This window comes from Gopherus evgoodei, chromosome 2 (genome assembly GCF_007399415.2).
Source record: "Gopherus evgoodei ecotype Sinaloan lineage chromosome 2, rGopEvg1_v1.p, whole genome shotgun sequence".
NCBI lineage: Eukaryota > Metazoa > Chordata > Testudines > Testudinidae > Gopherus > Gopherus evgoodei.
The window spans coordinates 275,544,582-275,566,862 of NC_044323.1; the positions used below are offsets into that span (position 1 = coordinate 275,544,582).

The following is a 22,281-nucleotide window of genomic DNA, read 5'->3' on the forward strand; positions in this document are numbered from 1 at the left end:
GCTGTGTTATTTCATCTTTCAACAACTTTTAGGCATGTGGCTTGTTAATATGTCTTGACTGCTAATAAATTATTTCATGGAGAGTTGACACAACATGAGTTTGCTAATGAGGGTCAGAATGTTTTTTTTTTTTCCTGTACCAATTCCATTGACGTAGAAATCTATTGATTCTCAGTTCTCATTGCGCTGCAACCCCCTTCTGAGCTTTGGTTTCAGTCCCGGATGGAGGGGCTCAGGTGTCGGCTTCAGCTCCAGGTCCCAGCAAGTCTAACACTAGCCCTGGTGACCCCATTAAAATGGGCTTGCGACCCACTTTGGGGTACTGACCCACAGTTTGAGAACTGCTGGCCGCTGCACTAAAACTTTAATCTTTAAATCACAGTAAAGCATTAACTAATTAATCCTGGGAATACCCTTTGAGTGACAAATCATCAGATGGGAAATCTGAGACAGAGGTTAGGTGAACTGCCCAGGCCAACAACTGAGTCAGCTCCAAAGCTGGGAACGGAATTCAAGAGTTCCTGGCTCCAAGTCCCATGCATGCACACTGACAAGACATTCTTCTTCGGCATGGTAGCCCTTCTAAAGTCTTATTGCTTCCTATACTCTTGATATAACAGATAGATATTCCTCACCCCATGGAAACTATACATCAGCCCAGTAGATAGTACTAAAGAAATCTTCACAGTGCTCACTAATCTAAAGTGACTGAAGTCTGAAGATGAGTCACTTGGGTCACCATGGCTCTTACACAACTCATGACTTTGTACACATTCACTTAAAACAACATGGGTAGAGTCATTGCTTAATTTATGATATTTTTACGGTTATTAGTAGATTAGATAATCACCTTCTGCACTGTTGCAGTTTTGTTGGGGCAATAATACTTTGTTGACAGTGTGAGAACATATCAAGAGTATCAGATCATCAGATTACAGGCATGTTTTCCAGTGAAACAATGTTGGGAATTTTTTTCATGCTGTTCTAAATGGCCCAGGACAATACAACTATTAATGAGTTCTGGGGAAATACTTATAACATGGATTGTGCTTGATCTAGTTACAGAATGGTTAAAATTTGTGGTGTGGATGGGACATAATCATGTCATCATAACTGGACTATGCCTTGGACTGGCCAGTTTCACCTTTGAACTTTAGTCTGGGTAGGCCCTATCCACACGACAAATAAGAATAGTTTATATGAAGCACATTTATATTCTCAGTTAGCAAACTGATTCTCAGTTAGTTATCTGAAAAGATGGGTTACCCCTGAGAGTACTTAGAAAAACGTCATGTATCCAAGTATGAAATCTGCCATAAATGCAGGAAATAGAATGCAATAAACAAGTGAAATCACATGAGATTCCCAGTCACCCTTCATCCAAGGTTGGCACAGATCTATTTGAATTGAATGGGATAGATTGCCTCTTATCAGTGGTCGAAACCGAGCTGTTGCACAGCACATCAAGTAACAATTTACTAACACGTAAATCGGTTTACTTGCCATGGGATTTCAGATGAGTCGATAACAGATAATGACCCACAATATTCAGTGAATCATTTTAGGTATTCTCTTTGATCTATCAATTCAAGCATGTATGTCAAGTCTTATGATGAAAAACCAAATGGGTTGGCAGAAAAAATTGAATAAAAAATAAAAGCTCTGGCAGATTCAAGGGATCTATACTTAGCATGGTTAATATTGCAACACACTTCACCTGTGTAGACACTTATGGCAGAGACCCAAATTTGGGACCAAAATCTAACAAGTTTCTTGAGCTAATGACAATAGCTTTGAAGTACTTACAAAATAACTACAGATCAGGAAACTAGAATAGAAGAAACACCACCAAAAAAAAAGTGACCCCTAATGCAAAAGAGAGGGAGAGAGTTAGATTTCCAACAAAAAGTACCTTGCAACATATCAAAATAACTACTATTTTTACCCATCCACACCTTCAAGTTTAGCGAGGTCACACAGGCGAAACAGAAGACAATGGAATAGCAATAACTAGAATGCTAATGACAACGATTGTGCACTGACAGAAATAACACATACCCACTTAGTCATTGACAGTGTACAGCACCAGGAGCAGCAAACTCGGGCTACTGCAGAAGGAAGTTTTGAGAACCAGTGCCCATGTGATGAGAGAGCCACTGAGGTTTGGAAGTCACAGCTATTGGCAGATGTTTAATAAGAGTTGGAATAATCCTCTCACCTATTAGAGGGGCTCAAGTGTTTTATTCTGACCTTCATCCTCGACAGCTGCTTTTGAGTGTTTTATTAATTGGCTGCCTTACTTTCTGGTTGGTTTTGGTTGATTTATTTTATTTGCCTTTCACTTTAGGGAAATAAAAAAGGAATATGTAACTGTAACCACTCGAATCAGTGTATACTGACCCCGGCCATATGATGGGAGTGTTACCTTTTATAAACCTGACCAATTAATGTGAGTGATGTTAGTCGTTTACCAGTACTTTTGTGTGCCACATACATTTAATCATTATTATTATCTGCTGTGCTACTACTGCCTTTCATTGTCCCATGGACTGTTAGGATATACCTGACACATTTAGCAACAGAGCAGATATATGCATGTTCAACTGGAATACATGGAAGTAGTTAGAGAACAGAGATAAAATAAAAGCCTGTTACAATTGTTGGGCCAATTCCACTCTCAGTTGCAGAGGTACAACTCTGGTTGAAGTCAAAGGGGCTGTGTCAAAAGTCTACAAAAGGCTAATTTTTAATAGAATTCTAAGCAAACAATTTCACTAACAATACAAGTCAGTCTTTATGGCTAAAAAAAAAACCTGTCATTTTCATAAAATTAAGCACAGGAAAAAAAACCTAGGAGACCACCTTAGAAATCCTGGAAATTGGCACAGAAAATAGTATTTATAGTCACAGGTTTGCAGTATGTTTCATTGTAGCCCATCCATCAGTTTAAGGATCCAAAGTCCTTCCACACATGTCCCAGATATAGACAATGAATCCGTTCTCTTACTAATTAGCAACCCTGGAGATTTGCAGAGTTTCCTTTTCTCTGTCCATAATCACATAACATACTATTATATACAGTAATATAATTGTTAATACAATAACAACCAGGAATTAGGTGCTAATCTAATTAGCAAAGTTGTGTACAATACATTGTGCTCTCAGAAGACAACCTTTAGCAAATCAATGCCCACATGATTAATTATTAATTGGTGCATACGTACATGGGATTAATTATTCACTGTAACAGAAGCTTCTAATGAGCTGTAATGTAACTGAAAGCGAAGGTTAACTAGACCAACAGTACTAAATAGAGAAAAAGGAGGCATTGTGTTAAATCTTGAATTCTTAATATCCCATACCGTCACATGGGAAGTGCTAACACCCTGTGTTATCAGAATGAACTTTAAAGCTTTGTCTAGAAGGGATGGTTTGAATTATCAATAGCATAACTGATGTGACTCATACTTCCTTTCAGGTTCTTGAGTTAAGAGTAAAATGCAAAATGATAATGTTCTCTCTTAAGTCTGGCACATTTTAAAATACAGGATGAAAATGTTATACCATGTCCTCCTAGCCTTATCAGGAAGCTCGTCTGTCAGCCCAGAACTAACTCGGGGTTCATTTCCCTGTAATGGAAATTGTGTTAAACCTGCTTTTACTCTAGCTTGGGCCTTTTGAACCATGGCAGTCATTGGACCATATCTAAAGCCATAAATCAAATGGGATAGTCCTTTCATTTTTAAAATATCTGAATAGAAAATGTATCCCATTCCTTCTCACAATGTACGTGTGATTGGAATGAACAGAGATGAATGACACATTGCCTACAGTTTTGTGACATCTGGAGGGGTAAGAGTCAGAAAGTGCTTGGGCTCCAGAAAGTTAACCAGTAGGGGTAGAAAACAGCTGGAGCCCACTTGATTACCTTCATGGGGAGAAAATACAAGGTCTTGAAGGTCTCTTGGCTCTAGTGGAGAAAGGCAGAACAAGAACCAGTGGCTGGAAGTTAAAGCCAAACAAACAATGAAAGGCAGCAGGAACACAGCAGATAATAATAATGATCTTTGGCACCTTCATGCAACTTGCAGTCCTGATTTAACTCTCCCACTCACCAAAAGGGTCATTCACTTGACTTGGTCTTCACAAGCACTGCTCTCTGCAATATCTCTTTTGCTAGGCTCCCCTCTCCCACTATCACCTGGTCACTTTCAGCATCCACCATTAGCAAACCCCTCCTTTCCCCTCATGCACTGTTGTTCAGCCTTTCCATGACTTTCAGTCCATCAGCACTGATGACTTCTTGTCTGCTCTTAGTCCCCTCCTCCTGGCCCTTTATTCCTTTTCTTACATGGTTGTTTATTCTCTGCATGTTTCACTCTCCTCTGCCCTTGACTCTTTCACCTCCTCCCCAGGTCTGCCCTCCCAACCCCCAGGCCTCACTCATCCCCAACCTCCTCTTCTTCTGTTTCTGCTCTCATGCAACAGAGCATCTGTGGTGGAAATCCCATGACCAGGCTGACTTCCTCTACTACAGATTCATTCACTTGTCCTTCAACTCTATCATCTTCCTAGTTAAACAACTCTACATCTCCAACTTAGTTGAATCACGTGCCTGCAATCCCAGGTGCTTTTTCATCCCATTGATTCATTCCTCAAACACTTCCCTTCTCTTGCCTCCATGTCTCTCTCTCCACACAGGCTCTCGCCTATGTCTTTCAAAAGAAAATAGAGAAAATATGACGTACCTTTCCCCCTCCCCTCAGCTTGCCTTTTCTTCCTCTCCTACAACTCTCTCCTCCTCCTCTCCATCACAGATACAAACATTTCCTATCTGCTTTCTGCCTCTAACCACTTCACTTGCCCCTGCGATCCCATCCTATGCCATTATCTGATCTACCTTGTGATGGAGAGTTTCAAAGCATGGTGTTTTTGTCCATTTTGGTGATGTGGCTAAGAAGCATGCAATACTGCTTTTGAATATAGTGAACAACTGAAAGAAGGCCCGATCTTTTTGAGATCATGACATTACACACACAGTCAAATCACTTTGTGCTCAGGATTTGACACCAACAGTGCATAAGGAATGTTTCTAGTTGCTCCAAGTCTCTCTGTAAGAGTGTCTAGGTTTTGAACTCATAGAAATATAGGTAGTACACAGGCTTGATAGATCTGGAATTTTGTCTCATCACAAAGTTGTAGCATCCATAACCAAGACATGGAGCTCATTCAGGAAGTGGCAAGACCTATTCATTGAAGAACATCCAGTTTTCTGTGACAATTTGAACTCTGCTTGCAGCCTAGGTAGATGAATGCATTAACACTCTCCATGGTACTAAGTCCTATCTGCATTGGGGATTCTGATGCTCCAGCTTTGAGGTTCTGGACTTTGGTCTTCTGCCATGACATGTTTGATCCCATATTGCGGGTGGCATCTTGGAGACCTGAGAAGGCAAGGGCTGAAATTCTCTGACTTCTCCACAAACAAGGCAGTGTTGTTGGTGTAATCTTAGTCAGTGAACACTTCTTGACCCACCTTGATTGTGATGTGTAGAAGAGCAAGTCCTTATATCCATTTGATAGCTCAACAGAATAATGCAGGGTGAGAATGCATCTCTAATGCACACCTGAGGTTGTAGAAATGAGTCAAAAGCTCTGAACCAATGCGTACTCTTGCACGAGTACTGGTGTGAAGGTCATGGAAAAGTTTTAGCAGATCATTTGGAACACCAACTCCTCTCAATGTGAACCAAAGTGCTGACTTGTTGACCAAATCAAAAGCTGCTTTGAGATACAGTAATATATGTCACATGAAGCGGGCAGTTAAATTCTCGGTGCAGCTCAACAAGAAGCTGGATGGTAAGGACAGTGTCCATTATTGACCGCCCAACTGTGAAACTTGATTGCTGTAGACAATGATGTCTGTCGAGAAGCAACTGCATCATATCGAGCAGAATGTGAGGAAAGACCTTTCTTGGGACCGATAACAGTGAGATCAGCCTGTAGTTGCCACACTTGGTGCAAGATACTTTGAGCTTATACAGGGATGCTGCCGTCTTTCCATTCTGCTGGGTTAGAAGGAACCGCAAGGATCATCTTGTCTAACCCCTGCCAAGGTGCAGAATTTGTTGTGTCTAAACCATTAGACTTAATCGACTCTTCCTTTGCTCTTTTCCAATCAGCATACCTGTAATTTATCTTTGTTTGGCCAGTTTTCTCTTTTCTTGTTACACACTGTGGCAGACAGCTACATCTGCTTCCCATAACGTTCAGAGCAATATATCACCGTATCTGAATGCCATCCCCCATCTGTCATGCAGACTGCCACTGATTATATCAAAATACATATTGTTAAGGCTGTTTTGTGCTTAATAACAGCAGTTGCATATCAGCAACTGATACTATCAGGCACTATAGAGGCAATGAAAAGGCCTTCCATATGAAATGTACAGTAGATACAAAGTACAGTTACCATATAGATACCTCTTCTGTTACTGCTCAACAATTCTAGCTGCAACTGAAAATTTCCTAAAAATAACCAGGTGCAAATAAACTTTTTTAAACTTGTGAGTAAAAATGCAGTTAATTAGCCCTTTTAACGAGGTCAAAAGATACTTATTTTTTTCAATTTTTCAGAATAAAAAGTGCCCATATACAGGCTGAGAGCCCTGCCCTTTATTTAGAACTGCAAAATTAAAATACACATCTGAATCAGCCTCACTCCTGCTACAAAGCAGCAGCTGCTAATACAAAATATGAATATTTTGCATTTATTCACCCATCATCATTTCAGCTTGGCACCCATCTCACCCTACTATAACAATCAATAAAAAATGTTTATCATTTTTCACTCATGTAATTTTATATTGTAGAGCTCCAATTTGACCGAATACCGTCCTGGAATATTAAATTCCACCGATACAGCAGGAGAGCATTATTTTTGTATCAATATTATTCACTGGCAGTCACCTTGTGGGTCAGGTAGAATTGTGTGGCTCCAGAACTGTAGCTTTCATTACTGAATGACATGTTTTTAGGTCAAACACAAACCAAGGCTGCAGATGAAGGGCTTTATTCACCTAAAAATAAGTTTCATTTCAGTTACACTAGGGATGAATTTGGCTTCTTTAATTTTGCTGATCATTTGATCATAATACAGCATATGATGAGCCACTAGTGATGTTAACCACCATGAAGCATGTTTTCAGATTCAACTGACATTGTTTTAGGGAAGTGTATTACTCCTGGGGGATTTCTGCGCCACTGCGCATGTGCAGAATTTATGTCCCCCACAGATTTCTTTGCTTCCCTGCAGAAAAATGACTCTCTGATAGGGAAGCAAAGGGAAGCCACAAGAGCGGTCATGCGAGCCTCCCCAGCAGTATGTTTTGGTTACCCAGGGCAGCTGGCAGAGAGGTAAATCACTGTGTGGCAGGGGGCTGGGCTGGTGGCTCCTACCCTGAGCCAGGCTCAGCTGCTGGTCCTGGCTAGGCTGGGGAGGATGGGACTTCCTCTTCCATTGTATAGCATCCGGGGCTATGTCATACTCACCCCCAGATTTCTTCCCCAGCTGTAGGAAGATCTGCAAACTCCCCCCCTGCACTTCCTGCACCCATCACTGCAGGTGGAGGGATCACTGTATGGGGAGCTGCTCCCCAACCTGAACAAACCTCAGGCATCCAGACCCCCTCATACCTAGGCTCTCTGGTCAAGCCTCAGATGCCCTGCACCCAGAACCCCTCTTGATGAGCCCCACTCCCCCTGCACCTTGACCATCCCAACGAGCCACCTGCAATCAGTGTGCAGAATTTTTAATTTTTTGGTGCAGAATGCCCTCAGGAGAAGTGTATTCTATCACCTTCTCTACATCAGCACATTTTTCCTCTCTTTTCTCTCTCAAGTGGGCTCCATGGAAGGAACCAAAATCTGTCATTAGTTCTCTCCCAACCTCCCATGGCTGAACACAAATCTATTGCACCTTCTGCTGAGATTGGGTATCTGGCCAGCAACTGCCATTGAATATCACCTCTTCCTAGGAAAGGAGGCCAGAAGAAGCTACCGTTGGGCTCTGTGAGAAAACAAAACACAGCAACAAGCCTCTCACTGCAATAAATAATATTTATATTCAGCAGTGGTCCCTACAGAGTTATAATTCAGGAGGAGTACGTAAAGCACTCACAGGCAATGCAAAAGTCCATGTGATGTTTATAAAATTCTGCATTAGTCACTCAGGAGAACCTCCAGACTTATCTGGCAGAGTCGGAGGCAATCCCTGCTTGGTACTTGGATGTTTTCAAACCACCTGTCCTGTGCCAGACTCACCCTTTCTTTTGTGTTGCTTAGAGTCCTCCCTGACTGAGGAAGGCAATTAGTCAGAATCTGAGACCTTATGAGATTCTCAAAAAACAAATCACATTAAAAATGAATCACTCTCCTTCCCCAAATTATCCAAAGGCACCAATATTCATTAGGAAAAATAAAATATATAAGATCTGGAGTTTCTCGGCTAAGGCATTTTTGAGAGATGACATTCGATGATAAAGTTAACCCAATTTTACAAAAGTGAAAATGCCTCAGCTTTGCAAACTGTCATATCATATGAAAGCCTTTTCAGATTATCCTGAAACCTTCCCCAAAGCACCTCTCCTGGCAGCAGACCATGCATGCAAAATTTTAGACTGATTGATTCCATTTGATGTATTCAGTGTTGTTTTAGCCATCCCAGGATATTAGAGAGACTAGGTGGGTGAAGTAATACGTTTTGTTTGACCAGTCAAAGATATCTCATCCACCTAGTCCATCTGATTCCATTTGGGGCAATTAAGAGGGAAATCAAATTACAGATAGGATTGAGGGTACAAGATTGCAAAGGGAGGAAACAGTTATAAACTTTGAACCTTCCAAAGTATGGGAGTGTTCTGATCCAGGTTTTCAGTCAATTGCAGAAGCAGGAACCAGATCCTGTTCAGAGAGTGAAACCCAACTGAAGTCTAAAGATTTGGGATCTGGAATTGTGATGAAAAATGCCCTTTTTGTAAAAAATGACATGTTTTGAAAAAAAATTATTTTGGACCCCCCCCATCTGAAATTAAGTATTTTGATAACATCCTGTGTCAATATTTTTGGAATTGAATGTTTCAGCTTTTATTTTCAAAATGAAATTCATTGTTTTTTATATTTAAAAGAGGTTTAAGAAGTTAAAGGTTGAAATCAGAACTAATGTTTTGATTTTATGGAAACAAAATGTTTTGATTGACCCCAAACTAATTTTTTTTAGAATTTCATTTTGTGGGAAATTTCAGCTTTTTTTGGCTTTGTCCTGTTTCACAATGGAAAACTATTAGAAATCATGGAATTTCCTGCAAGATGGAAAATCAGGTTCCTGCTCAGCTGTATTAGTCTGAACCAGAGCTAAAGAGAGAGAGAATAATGCTTAAGGCAGAGTCCAAAATAGCCAGTCTTAGGCAAGTACATGTGCTGCACCCCTCATAACAAAATTGCTTACTGGCTCATTTGCTGAAAAACTGGGGCCCCCTACTGTTGAATCCTGCACTTTTTCTGTAAAGTTGTACGACTTGCTCTGGGGATTTAAAACACACAACACACAAAGCATGAACGAAAATATTGTGGTGAAATGTAGAAATAGGAGAAGAACAAACTGCTTGCTTAAAGCCTTTTATTTAGGGCTACAGATTATGAGGGTGTTTCAGAAGTGATTCTCAGAACCAGGAGTTGAGCATATTTCCAAGATTAGTTCCAATCTCCTGGGACCAAATCCCAAGGGAAGCTGAGTCCCTGCATTTCCCACTGGTGTAAATGGGCCAACTCTTGAGGTCCTTAAACAATGTGGGCATTCTACTGTTCCTACTGAAGTCAATGAGAGTTTTTCCAATTACTTCAAATGCAGCAGGATCAGCCTTTTCAGGCTCACCTCACTCAGGAGAAATTGAAGTGATCTGCCCTTACATGGGTGCGCAGGCGTCTGTGTGCGGGGAGGAGACAGGGTGTGTACAAGAAGCTTCCCTGCCCTAGCCTTGTGCTGCCCATGCTAAAGCTGATCCAAATAGCAGGCTCTGTGAGCAAGGGCTGCTTGCTTCTTGTTCCCCTTGGGGAACAAATGGCCCAGAAAGGAATGGCGAGAAGGAGGAGGGGCTATTTACCTTTTCCCAAGATTCTTACACAAGTCTTCAGAGTGGGACCGACACACCAGAGCAGCAATCTGCACTTCCTAATGGCCCTGATTCACAATCTCTCTTCGTGCAGTGCACAGTCTAGGGAACGGATGTTTGACTGAGAAAATAATGAGTAAAGACCTCAAGATATGGCTCTCTGGCAGTGGCAGGTGCTCAGCACTTCCTGGGATATGGCTCTTTTATCAGTGTTTAACTTAACTCTATCAGAATACACAACAGCAGAAATAAATATGCTAATTTGTGAGTTTCAAAAATATAAATACAAACCATATTACCTTTTTATTACAATACAAGTTGCTTAAATGACAGATATACTGAGCACCTGCAGTTCCCATTGAAGTTCTTTGAACATTATAGAATCATAGAAAGGTAGGACTGGAAGGGACCTCAAGAAGTCATCTAGTTCATTCCTTTCCCTTATTAAGGCAGGAACACCTGTAGGTTCATCCCTGGCAGGTGTTTGTCTCCTCTGTTCTTAAAAACCTCCAGTGATAGGGATTCCACAACCTCCCTTGGTAACCTATTCCAGTACTTAATTATCTCTATAGTTAGAAAGTTCTTCCTAGTATCCAACTTAAATCTCCTATATTGCAGATTAAGCCAATTACTTCTTGTCCTACCTACAGTGGACAGTACTTAAATGTGCATTTAGATGTCTAATATTAGGAATCTAAACATGGATATTTTGGCTGAAATTCTCTCAGTCAAAACCCTACAGTAATCCTAAGGGGTTTCAATTTATGGATTTGGGTCAGGTCCCGCTGTGAACAGCGCAGTTCTCAGAGCACTTGTAGATGACTACTTAGTCACCCAATGACAAACTTAGCCAAAATTTGAAAATGTTGGCTTCCGTCATTGAAGATGTTGTCCTAGATCCATATGGAGTTATTTTAGTGTCCAGCAAGTACATACACAAGCTCACAGGTTCCTTAACACAATGTTTATTGCGTTTTTTTAAATCTTACAATACCACCCCTGTTTAACTGTGTTATAGTCACTATTAAAACACTCAGAATCTATATTACAACTGTAGTTTTATACAGATTTGCGTTGATGTAAATATTATCAGGTACACACAACAAAGTCACAATACATTTAAAAACATACTTCCTATCTGAAATCCTAATTGAAATATATATTATTGAATATAAACTGATAGTGCGCAAATGCAATCCAAGTGAAGTAATTACTTACATGAAAGTTGCCCATTTTCGCTTAGCTTGAATGCGTGGAGGATACAACTGCTTTGTTGTTCAATAAGATAAGTATTTTCAATAGCCGAGTCTTATTATAGCTTCCAAGTATGATCCCTGCCCTGAGAGTTCCTGGATTAATAAATAACTTTTGACATTATCATTATTTGAGTCATTTATAGATGGGTGTGTGTACATCAATGTAAATGGACTTTATTTTCTTAAAAGTTTAGCAGTTAATCCTGCAAGGTGCTAGAGTTTGGATGCGCCTTTCAGGAGGCAATCAGCACCTTCTGGGATGGGGGCATTAGTCACACCGTTTAAAAACAATTATTATTTAAAATATATGATTATCGCAAGTGTCAATATGTGATTTCTAAACATTTAAAAAGGGATGATTCCTGCTCTGAGTTCATAGTGGGCTTGACCCAGTGAAATGCAGAGCACCCTCAGCTCCAATTGAATTTATGATCAATGATCTTAGATTGATTTAACTTTATAGGAGATCCTAAAATAGTAACCAAAACCAAATTCACTGCATGTAACAGAATGCATTACTGACTCTAGCAGTATCATTGGGAATCTCAGTAGTTCATTTAATGTTCAGTGTGCTCATTCTTAAAATGCCAGGGCACGTTTTAAAGATTTAGTCAGCTATCAGTGCACTGTGGCATATTCTGTAAAGACTTTAATGGTGTTTGAATGCACTCAAGAAGTTGAGTCAATTGTGACAATGAACATTTGTATCCAGAATTTAATAATCTATGATAATCTATCTTTGAAGATATACACCATATTGTAATATATTTTCCTCTTTGCTCATTTCAAAGAACACCTTTAACACCTGGCATTGCATGAGCGATTTAGCAGATCTCCACTTCTGCCACAATATTTTTCAGAGCTCCTCTCAAAGTGATCCTGCACCCATTAAGTGGGGGAACAGAATGGCGAAGAAAAGCACTGAACTTAATTACTGAACTATATGTGAATGTTCCAGGTTTGAACGCACTCACTGCACTGCTAATTGCTCCAGATTAAGTACCGCCTATAAGGCCATTGATTTCATTGGTGTCAGCAGCACAGTGAGTAAAATGGAGGACCAGTCGCAAGTGGATTAAAATAACCAGTGGATCGAATCATATAAGGCTGTGTTGTGCATGCAAATACCCATTTTGAATGTATACACATGATATTAGCATGCAAAATTAGCAGGCTGTGCACTATATCTGAAGTCATTTTGTGGATTTAGTTTACATGGCGATGCTTGAAAATTTTGCCATATGATTAACAACAGATAAAGGATTATGAGATTCTACCTGGGATCCAGCAGACAAGAGGACTGACTCCATGCTCAAGGCTCTGAAGCCATATCCACACAGGTGTAGTGCTCAAACTGTTGGGATGGCGGTATTGTTGGTGTCTCTACTCCCATCCTCTATGATGGCATGCACCAACTAATTTCCTATTTTTATCCAGTAGCAGTGGAATGTGAAGGGCTGATATAATTCATATAACCACCTCTACCTGCCAAGTTCAAGCAGTGGACAAGTGGGACTGATTTAAGGAGACTGAGAGCAACATGGAGCTAAGGATTTATAGTATGGAGCCCTATAAATAGTACTCCTGGGGGAATTCTGCGCCACTGTGCAATGCAGAATTTTGCAGAAATTAACATGCATGCAGAATTTCCTTCCCCGCCCCAGAAATGGGTTGCAGTTCTGCTAGCCACCACTAGGGGCCACTTGCACATAGAAGACACTGCTGGGGGGAGGGAGAGGGAGCTAGAGGGTTTTTGGCAGCTGCAGTTCCCAGAGGGAAGGCAAGGGTGGTGTGCAGGAAACTCTGTGCAAGCCTGGGACCGAGCATCAGGCTGTTTCTCCTTCTGAATCCCTGAGCTTGGGGTGGGGAGAGTGGGTGTCTGACAGGTATTTTGAAATCAGTTACCAAAATAATTGAAACTGGCATGATTATGTAGTGTTATTTTGACAAAAGGTGCAGAATTTTGCAGAAATTTTAATTTTTTTTGTGCAGAATTTTTAATTTTTGGGCACAGAATGCCCCCAAGAGTAAAATAGGACTCTCTGCAAGGCAGAAGGGGGATAAGTGAGGTTAGTAGGAAGCATATGAACTCAGGAGGCAGACTGTTATTCCAGGTAGTAAGTGCCATCTGCAGCAATAGTGCTACTGTAAATGAATAGCAGTACTGTTATACCAGATATTGTTAATGGCTTCCATGGAGTCTTCGGTCCAAAGACAATCATGGACCTGGCCAAAGCCCGGGGGTGTGCTAATCACCATTCATTCAGGGTAAATTGAAGGAACAATTAAGTTCTTTCATGTAGTGAGATAGCTGAAAACAGTACAGGGTACTGCCCAAGGCACTGAGCAGCATGGTGAGGCCTGAGGAAAACTGAGCTTTGTAGTCTGAATGGAAGCTGTATGTGTGTTAGAAGCAGAGAGCTAGCAGAAAGCAAGAAGAAGCAGTTGTGAGCATGACTCCAAGAACAGAGATACACAGTTTCTTGGGCACAGAACTCACTAAAGAGACAGGCTTGGGGATTTCTGAGCAAGGAAAATGCCTGCTGTTGTTTTGTTTCTACTGAATTTAGAGGAACATGACTATGTATGAATTTTTTGTTAATTAACAGGATTGTACCAAAGAACATATTTGACCCATGTACTCAATTTCTCCTCCTAATGGAAACAACCTTGCAAGGCCCTGAATATTGGCTAACTGCACAGGCAAAATGGTCAACATTAGCATGACAGTGGCACAGAGTTTCCAAGAACAGAAATTGTGAGCTGGTATTCCTGTTCAACCCTGGAGGAAAAAATAGTGGAGGTGCTTGCAGAAATCAAAGATGGCCAAAATGATTTAAAACAAGAGATGGAGACTTTGCAAGAGGAATGAAAACAAAATCTGGAAACTCCCTGGAAAGGACTGGAAGATGTCCTATGGTGGGAGAGAAAATCTTTGTTGGGAAGCAGCTACAAATTCTCCTGGTGGACTGGGAATTCCCAGTCTGGGCTGGCAAGATGGATCAATGAGGTGACCAACAGCCTGATGGTCATGCATTAAAATATTTTTCAGGAAACAGAGGAGACAAGAAAACTTTGGCCCACTTGGAACTTGCTAGTAGAAATGAGCTGCAGCAAGGGCTTATGGAGCTAAAAATTCTGCTTGAGAAGGAATTCAGAGGATTTCAAATCACAGTGGAAGTCAGCTGTCTCCATGTCTTAAAATGAAATAGGTCGAGTGTAGGGATGTAAATATCCATTAAAAAAATTAACCGTTTATGTCATGTTATTGATTTGAACTGGGACGATATAGAACATGGTTGCAACCAAAGTCCTATAGTGGCACCAAATCTTGTATAAAGGGGATCAAATAGGGTGTCTAAGGCATGGTTATGGGTTGCTGGCTATGATTATGCTATCTGTATGCATATATCATTTTTGTATTTAAAGTTATAAGTATTGGCTCTATACTATCTGTATTTCAAAATTATGCTGTGTTTCTGGATGACACCTCAGACAAGTTGGTGTTAGCTCTGCCTAGCCTGCTTGATGGCCCATTAAGGACCAACAGCTATAAAACTGACCCATTGAAGGAAGGCAGATACGCCTTGTAACTCAGCAAAGTATGCAGAAACTTGCCCATGCAACTCCAGACTCAATTTTGCTGTAATTTTCCACAGTAAGAACAAAGAGGTGTTCTTACACCTGGAAAAGACTATAAAAGGCTGACGCTTCATCTTCATCTTGTCTTCAGTCCTGCTTCTTACCGCTGGAGGGACTTTGCTACAAATGAAAGCTCTACACAAAGGACTGAATGACCCATCTCAGCTCTGGATGTACTCCAGAGACTTGATTTGAACCTGCAGTTTATTCTATCACTACTACAAGCCTGAACCAAGACTTTGCCATTACTGTATGTAATTGATTCCATTTAACCAATTCTGGCTCTCATCTATATATTTTCCTTTTATGAATAAACCTTTAGATTTTAGATTCTAAAGGATTGGCAACAGCGTGATTTGTGGGTAAGATCTGATTTGTATATTGACCTGGGTCTGGGACTTGGCCCTTTGGGATTGAGAGAACCTTTTTTCTTTTACTGGGGTATTGGTTTTCATAACCATTTGTCCACATAACTAGTGGCACTGATGGTGATACTGGGAAACTGGAGTGTATAAGGGACTTGCTTGTGTGACTTGTGGTTAGCCAGTGGGGTAAAACCAAAGTCCTTCCTGTCTGGCTGGTTTGGTTTGCCTTAGAGGTGGAAAAACCCCAGCCTTGGGCTGTAAATGCCCTGCTCTAAGCAATTGGTCCTGCATTGACTCTCTCAGTTGGGTCCTGCCAGAACCAGCATCGTTACAGTTTAAATGATTAAAATTATGTCATTTAATCAGTTAACCAATTAAAGGGAGAGGGGCTGGGGCTGCTGTGGCTGAGGCTACTTTGGCTGGCTGGCATGGCTGGAGTTGGCAGATGGCCCAGGGCTGAGATTGGTGGGCTGGTGCGGCTGGAGCTGCTCTGGCTGGAGCCTCTCCTGGTCTATTATACCCACTGCCCATGAGCACAATAGGACTCCTCCAATCACCTTGAGATTCCTCCATTTCCCTGAGTTCTAACATGGTCCTTTTTCAACCATCCCCCTCAATTAGTTGGGGATTGGTCACAGCCCTTCCTGTGTTACTTTACCAGGTTCCACATCAATTTGATGGTCGGTCAGGGACATCTTCCCAGGGAGAGCTGAGAATACCTTTGGAAAATACCAGTTGGAATTCCTGTTCCTTTTGTTTCTGGTTTAGGTTCTCTCTGAGGGGCACTAAGCTTTCTTTCAGGCAGTTGTTAATTTGGGGCCCCAATTCTAGTTCCTCAGGATATGGCATGACGAAGTTTTCCCTTGTTTCCAGAGCTCCAGCAAATTTATGTGGTAAATTTGTTGTTCCTTTCTGCCTCGCAGTTGTCTGATTAAGTAGTCTATGGTTCCGACTTTCTTAACCACCTCATAAGGTCCTTGACACTTGACCATTAGCTTTGATTCAGAGTATGGAAGAAATAGGAGAACGCTGTCACCTGGCTGAAAGATGCACATTCATGCCCCTTTATTATAATGTCGTCGCTGTTGTTCCTGTGCTTCTTTGAGACTTTCCTCCCATGTACCCCTTCATAGTCTCTAGTCTCTCACGTAACTTTAAAACATATTGTACTGTTTTCAGCTTTTGGCTCCTAGCTTTCCCATGTTTCCCATGCCAGCTCTGGTATGTCTCTTGGCTGTTGCTCGCTCGTATAGCAGTTTGAATGATGAAAACCCCGTTGATGCTTGTGGTACTTCCCTGATGCGAAGAGAAGGGTTGGTAGTAGCTGGTCTTAATATTGATGGTCCTGGGTAGTGAATTTCTTGATCATTCTCTTGAGTGTCTGATTGAATCTTTCCATTAGGCCATCCAGACAGTACACATATGTAAGTAATACTTTGACTTTCAATAGCTCAGACTTCTCTCATCAGCCAGGATGTGAAATTTGTCTCCTAGTCTGTCAGGATTTTTGGGAATTCCTACCCATATGAAGACTTTCAGCAGCTCATTAGCAATAGTCCTGGCATTTGCTGACTGGAGTGCCATGGCTTCCAGGTATCAGGTGGCACAGTCCACAATAACAAGTATATGCTCATGTCCAGATGTGCTCTTCTCTTAGGGGGCTAATAAGGTCGATTCTATTCATTCAAAGGGGATCTCTGCCAAGGGAAGGGGTACTAGTGGGCCCTACAAAAACCCCATAGGGGCCACTAATTGGTATGCAGGTCATGATGCACAGAAATTCTCAGCTTTTTAAAGGACCCCAGCCAAAAGTATCAGGCCAGGATCTTAGATTGTGTTTTGTCCTTCCCAGCATGTCCGGCATGTGGAGCTGCATGTACTAGATGCAGGAGCTTGCAATCATACAGCCAGAATACTAGTAGTTATGTCCATATGCCCTGTGTCTGTTTGTCCTGGTCTATGTGATATAACAAGTCCATGTTAAGGGCAAAATGAGGGCGCTGCCATGCTTTGTCATCCATCACTGCTACTTGTTCAAAGAATCTAATGAATGCTAAGACATCTTTCATATGGTACAATCCAAAAAATGTGAAGACAAAACAGAAATAATATGCTACAAGAATGCTGAATTCTTGGTCTCAAAAAGAGCAAACAGATGATTACTGGATGGTTTAAATTACCTACCTGCAACAAGCTGAATAACAAGGTCACAAGGCACAACATCACACCTGTAGACAGTAAAACAGAGAAATGAGGAGCACAGCTGGGCAGAGAAAGGTAATTCTGTTTTGAAGAGTGTCTCCAAAATTTTGGAGCATGAGCTTTCGTGGGTGAATACCCACTTCCTCAGATGCAACACCCACGAAAGCTCATGCTCCAAAACGTCTGTTAGTCTATAAGGTGCCACAGGATTCTTTGCTGCTTTTACAGATCCAGACTAACACGGCTACCCTCTGATACTTGACTCCAAAATTTTGAAATTCTCTGTGAAAGGCAATGCAATCCTGGCTTCACGGCACCTGATGGGGCTGCCCTGAAGCTGTGGACCCTGGAAGCCCCAAGTCAGAGGCAGGCTGGCAGATGGGCAGTCAAAGAGCCAGGTTCTGATGGAACTTCATCAAAATGTAAACCTCTCGCGGAGACAATTTGATTTCAACAAATTGGTAAATATTGACAAAAAATGTTTCATCTGAATTTTCCGACCAGCTGTAATATGTCTCCAGCCTGACCTTCACATGGGGACTATGGCGGCATCGCCTTCCCTAAGGCCAGCCTGGCTTAAGCCCCACTGGAAGGGTAAACCATTCTGCAATGAGAGGTGATGTTAGTCTTTGCTGAGGGAAGCTTCACTTTCATGTATAAAGGTTAAAGTGACATGGTAGCCATTTTGCTGAGCCTGTGGCTGCAGTCTCCTTCACAGTCATGGGAGATGACGGCCATTTAGGATAAAACCTTATAAGCTGTAAGGCAGAAATCAGAAATCTGCTTCTGAACTCATATTGTTTTTACACATCTGATTTACATCTGTGTAACTAAGATTAGTGTGAAGTTGCAGTTTATATTATTGTATAAACATATGCTAATGAGTGAATATAATATAACTAGAATATACTTTGTGCAAAAGGTCTCTTGTAAGGTATCATTACAAAGCTTATAATCTACTGAATGTGATCATCCTATTTGTATAAATGTGTCACTCTTGTATCTGAAACTAGAAATATGAAATATAACTCTGAGGCCCTATTGTAATTATGCAAAGTGTGGGCCATGAATGGTGGTTTGGAATCTTGATGACTCCCATTAACCAGGGAATTCTCTGCAGATGGCTGTGTTTATCTGTAAGTCTTCCTGTATACCTGTGTGTTGGCAAGTGGGCAATGAAGTCTTGCAGTGACATGTGATCGTGTCACCTGAACTGGAATCCATCTTTAACCTGGTGTCTTTCCATTGAGAAAGAGGGGGTGGGAACCCAGAGAGGGACAAAGGATTCCCACTTTATGCAAAATATATATAAAGGGGTGGAACAGAATAAAGGAGAGGAGCCATCATGAAGAATCCCCTAGCTACCACCTGAGGTAGAACAAGAGTTGCACTAGGGGAAATAATTGTGCCCAGGCCTGGAAGGTGTCCAGTCTGAGGAAAAAAACGTACTGAAGCTGTTAGAAGCATCTCTGAGGGTGAGATTATCTGTATTCAGTTTGATTAGACATAAATTTGCACATTTTATTTTGCTTGGTGACTTACTTTGTTCTGTCTGTTACTACTTGGAACCACTTAAATCCTACTTTCCGTATTTAATAACATCACTTTTTACTTGTTAACTCAGAGTATGTATTAATACCTGGGGGAGCAAACAACTGTGCATATCTCTCTATCAGTGTTATAGAGGGCAAACAATTTATGAGTTTACCCTGCATAAGCTTTACACAGGGTAAAACAGATTTATTTGGGTTTAGACCCCATTGGGAGTTGGGCATCTCAGTGTTATAGACAAGCACACTTCGGTTAACTGCTTTCAGGTAAACCTGCAGCTTTGGGGCAAGTAATTCAGACCCTGGGTCTGTGTTGGAGCAGATGGGGGTGTCTGGCTCAGCAAGACAGGGTGCTGGGGCCCTGAGCTGGCAGGGTAGGCAGGGGTGGAAGTAGTCTTGGTACATCAGGTGGCAGCTCCCAAGGGGGTTTCTGTGATCCAACCCATCACAATTAGAATCAGGGCTGACTGACTTCAATCTGAGCTGAAGGAACTCAGCATGTTTGAAAATTAGACAACTTTTATTTAGGAACCTAATTTTAGGCTCCCATCTCCATCAGGGTATCAAAGTCCATGATAGAAGCTGGTTCTACAGCTTGAAAAGATCCCGTAAGAAGCAAGCAGCTCCCAAGCAAGATACATATATTTGCAATAACTGCCAAAGATCATGCAAATCTCGGATTGGACGATTCAGTCACATGACACATTGCAAACCATCTACATCATAGGCTGCAGTTCCCACCGGCTCTCAGAGATGAAGGGATACCAACAACTGTTTGAAAACCTTGACCAAAAATATTAAACAGCTAAATGATGCAATTTCTTTATATAATGCTTTATTCTTGCAACAGGTTAAAATCTCATTTATGTTCAAGTAAATCTATTTTTGGATTCTAATCATGGCTTTGATAGCCCCAAAACACTTTTCAGAGTAAAGCTTGAAAATTAGTCCCAATGAGTTGAACACAAGGCTTCTAAGCAATCTAAGGGCCAGTCTACACTGGCAACGCTAAAGCCACCTCCATGGCACTGGTGCACTGTCTACTCTGGAAACTTGCTGTGCTCAGGGGGGTGTTTTTTCACACCCCTGAATGAGAAAGCTGCAGTGCTGTGAAGTGCCAGTGTAGACAAGCCCTAAGAGGTTTTTGTACTGTGCCCACTGTTGGGATGTCTGAGTGCTTGAGCTTCTAGCTTGCTGATTTTGCAATCTGTGTCTTACTAGTTATTTTCAAAGGAATAACACTGATGTTGGTTCACTAACATGAGAATTTGGCCCCAAATCAAAAGCTTAAAATTGCCATGCCCTATCAATAGGTGTGGCCTATTGCTGTTATCAATAGTAAACAGACAGTACCAGCTTAAGACTTGTACCAGGTAATGATTTATATGATAGCAAGCAAGATATAAAGGGTTTCAGATGAATTACTTTTCATAGTTTACTTATATACTATATAAGGGTGTGATAGGATATGACATATTGAAAAATGATAGCCTTGCTTACAAGCTTTGAAGAATTGCTTTGGAAGGATGAGTGTGTATAAATGAATTTATTGTAGGAACAAGGCCAGAAAGCAAGCCAATAAGGTGTGGAGTTTCTTTCTACTGTTGTGGCTTCCATTTTCTTGCCAATATTATCATTGACCAAATATTATTATTCATGTAAGACAATAGACACATTAAATTGAACAAGTAATCAGACGTTCACTTTCTTTCAGCAGGTATTACTTTCATGTTCTGATTGCTCGTGACATTTCAAACAGCAATCTCTTAAATATATTTTAGTAGTAATATAGTGCAGCTAAAGCAAAAATTAAATAGCCCTATACTTTTATTTTCAAGAAGTTCAAAATAAGAGTAAAGGGCTATTTAAACAATGTGCAACCTGCTTGAGAAAAATACTGCTGAATAGAAAGTTGGTGTCAGTCTCAATATCAGTATCTATAAAATTCTAAAAGACTTAGAAAACCTTACATCTAAACCAGATGCAATGCAGCAGTTAAGAGTTTTATTTCAATTGACTTCCATATTTTCACTGATCCAGTGGCTCACTCTGTGTGACAATGCACAATGGAATGCTCACCAACATCAGTGGGTTTGTATAGAGATGAACAGGAGAATGTTCTGGTTTTATGCATTAATTACGGGGTTAGTTATCAGTCATTATTTGTTCAGTGCCCTATTGTCAGATAGAAAGATGAATGGCCTTTAGGCCATGATTATTTCTGCCTTTCTTCCTTTCTCTCCCATTTCAGTCTTTGTGAGTCTCTTGTTTTTCCCTCTCTGCAATTACCAGCCCAGTGTGACTTCACTTCCACCCTCCCCAGCCATTCCATCCGTTACAATGGTCCGTGATTAAATAGTTAATGTTGACACTCCAATTAGAGATACCAATGAGATACCATCAGTTGGTTTTAAAGTTGACACTCCAATCAGATTAATAGCATACTGGAAATTTCCCATTGCTGAGTCATTGTTTTAAGCTATCTGCAGACTCAGGCAGACATTTTGATTACAAATCTTTCACATTTGGAAAGTTAGGCTTTGTCTACACTGCACTTTCATCAGTAAAACTTTTGTCGTTCAAGGGTGTGAAACCCCCCCCCCCAAACAACTAAAGTTTATGCAAATGCTGGTGTGAACAGCGCTTTGTCGGCAGGAGAACTCTCCCCTGACAAAGCTACTGCCTCTCATTGGGGGCGGAATTTTTTTGTCAGTGGGAGAACTCTCTCCTGTTGATAATAGGTTACGTCTACACTATGGGATTATTCCGATTTTACAGAAACCATTTTTTAAAAACAGATTGTATAAAGTCAAGTGCACGCGGCCACACTAAGCACATTAATTCGGCTGTCCGCGTCCATGTACCGACGCTAGTGTCGATTTACGGAGCGTTGCACTGTGGGTAGCTATCCCATAGTTCCTGTAGTCTCCCCTGCCCCTTGGAATTCTAGGTTGAGATCCCAGTGCCTGATGGGGCAAAAAACATTGTCACGAGTGGTTCTGGGTACAGCCTCACCCCTCCCTCCATGAAAGCAGCGGACAACCGTTTTGTGCCTTTTTTCCTGGGTGAACTGTGCAAACGCCATAGCACAGCAAGC

At 41.2% G+C, this 22,281-nt stretch overlaps 1 protein-coding gene across 1 annotated transcript in view; it reads right to left on the minus strand.

Annotated features, from left to right (window-relative positions):
• Nucleotides 1–11,402, minus strand: part of ANXA13 (annexin A13) — a 45,572-nt gene extending 34,170 nt beyond the window's left edge. Inside the window, exons 1-2 of the mRNA XM_030549612.1 lie at nucleotides 11,388–11,402; nucleotides 9,506–9,580 (exon numbers count right to left, since the gene is read on the minus strand). Of these exons, the coding sequence (XP_030405472.1) occupies nucleotides 9,506–9,580; nucleotides 11,388–11,402 (90 nt within the window). The remainder of the gene's footprint in view (nucleotides 1–9,505; nucleotides 9,581–11,387) is intronic.
• Nucleotides 11,403–22,281: the final 10,879 nt, after the last annotated feature.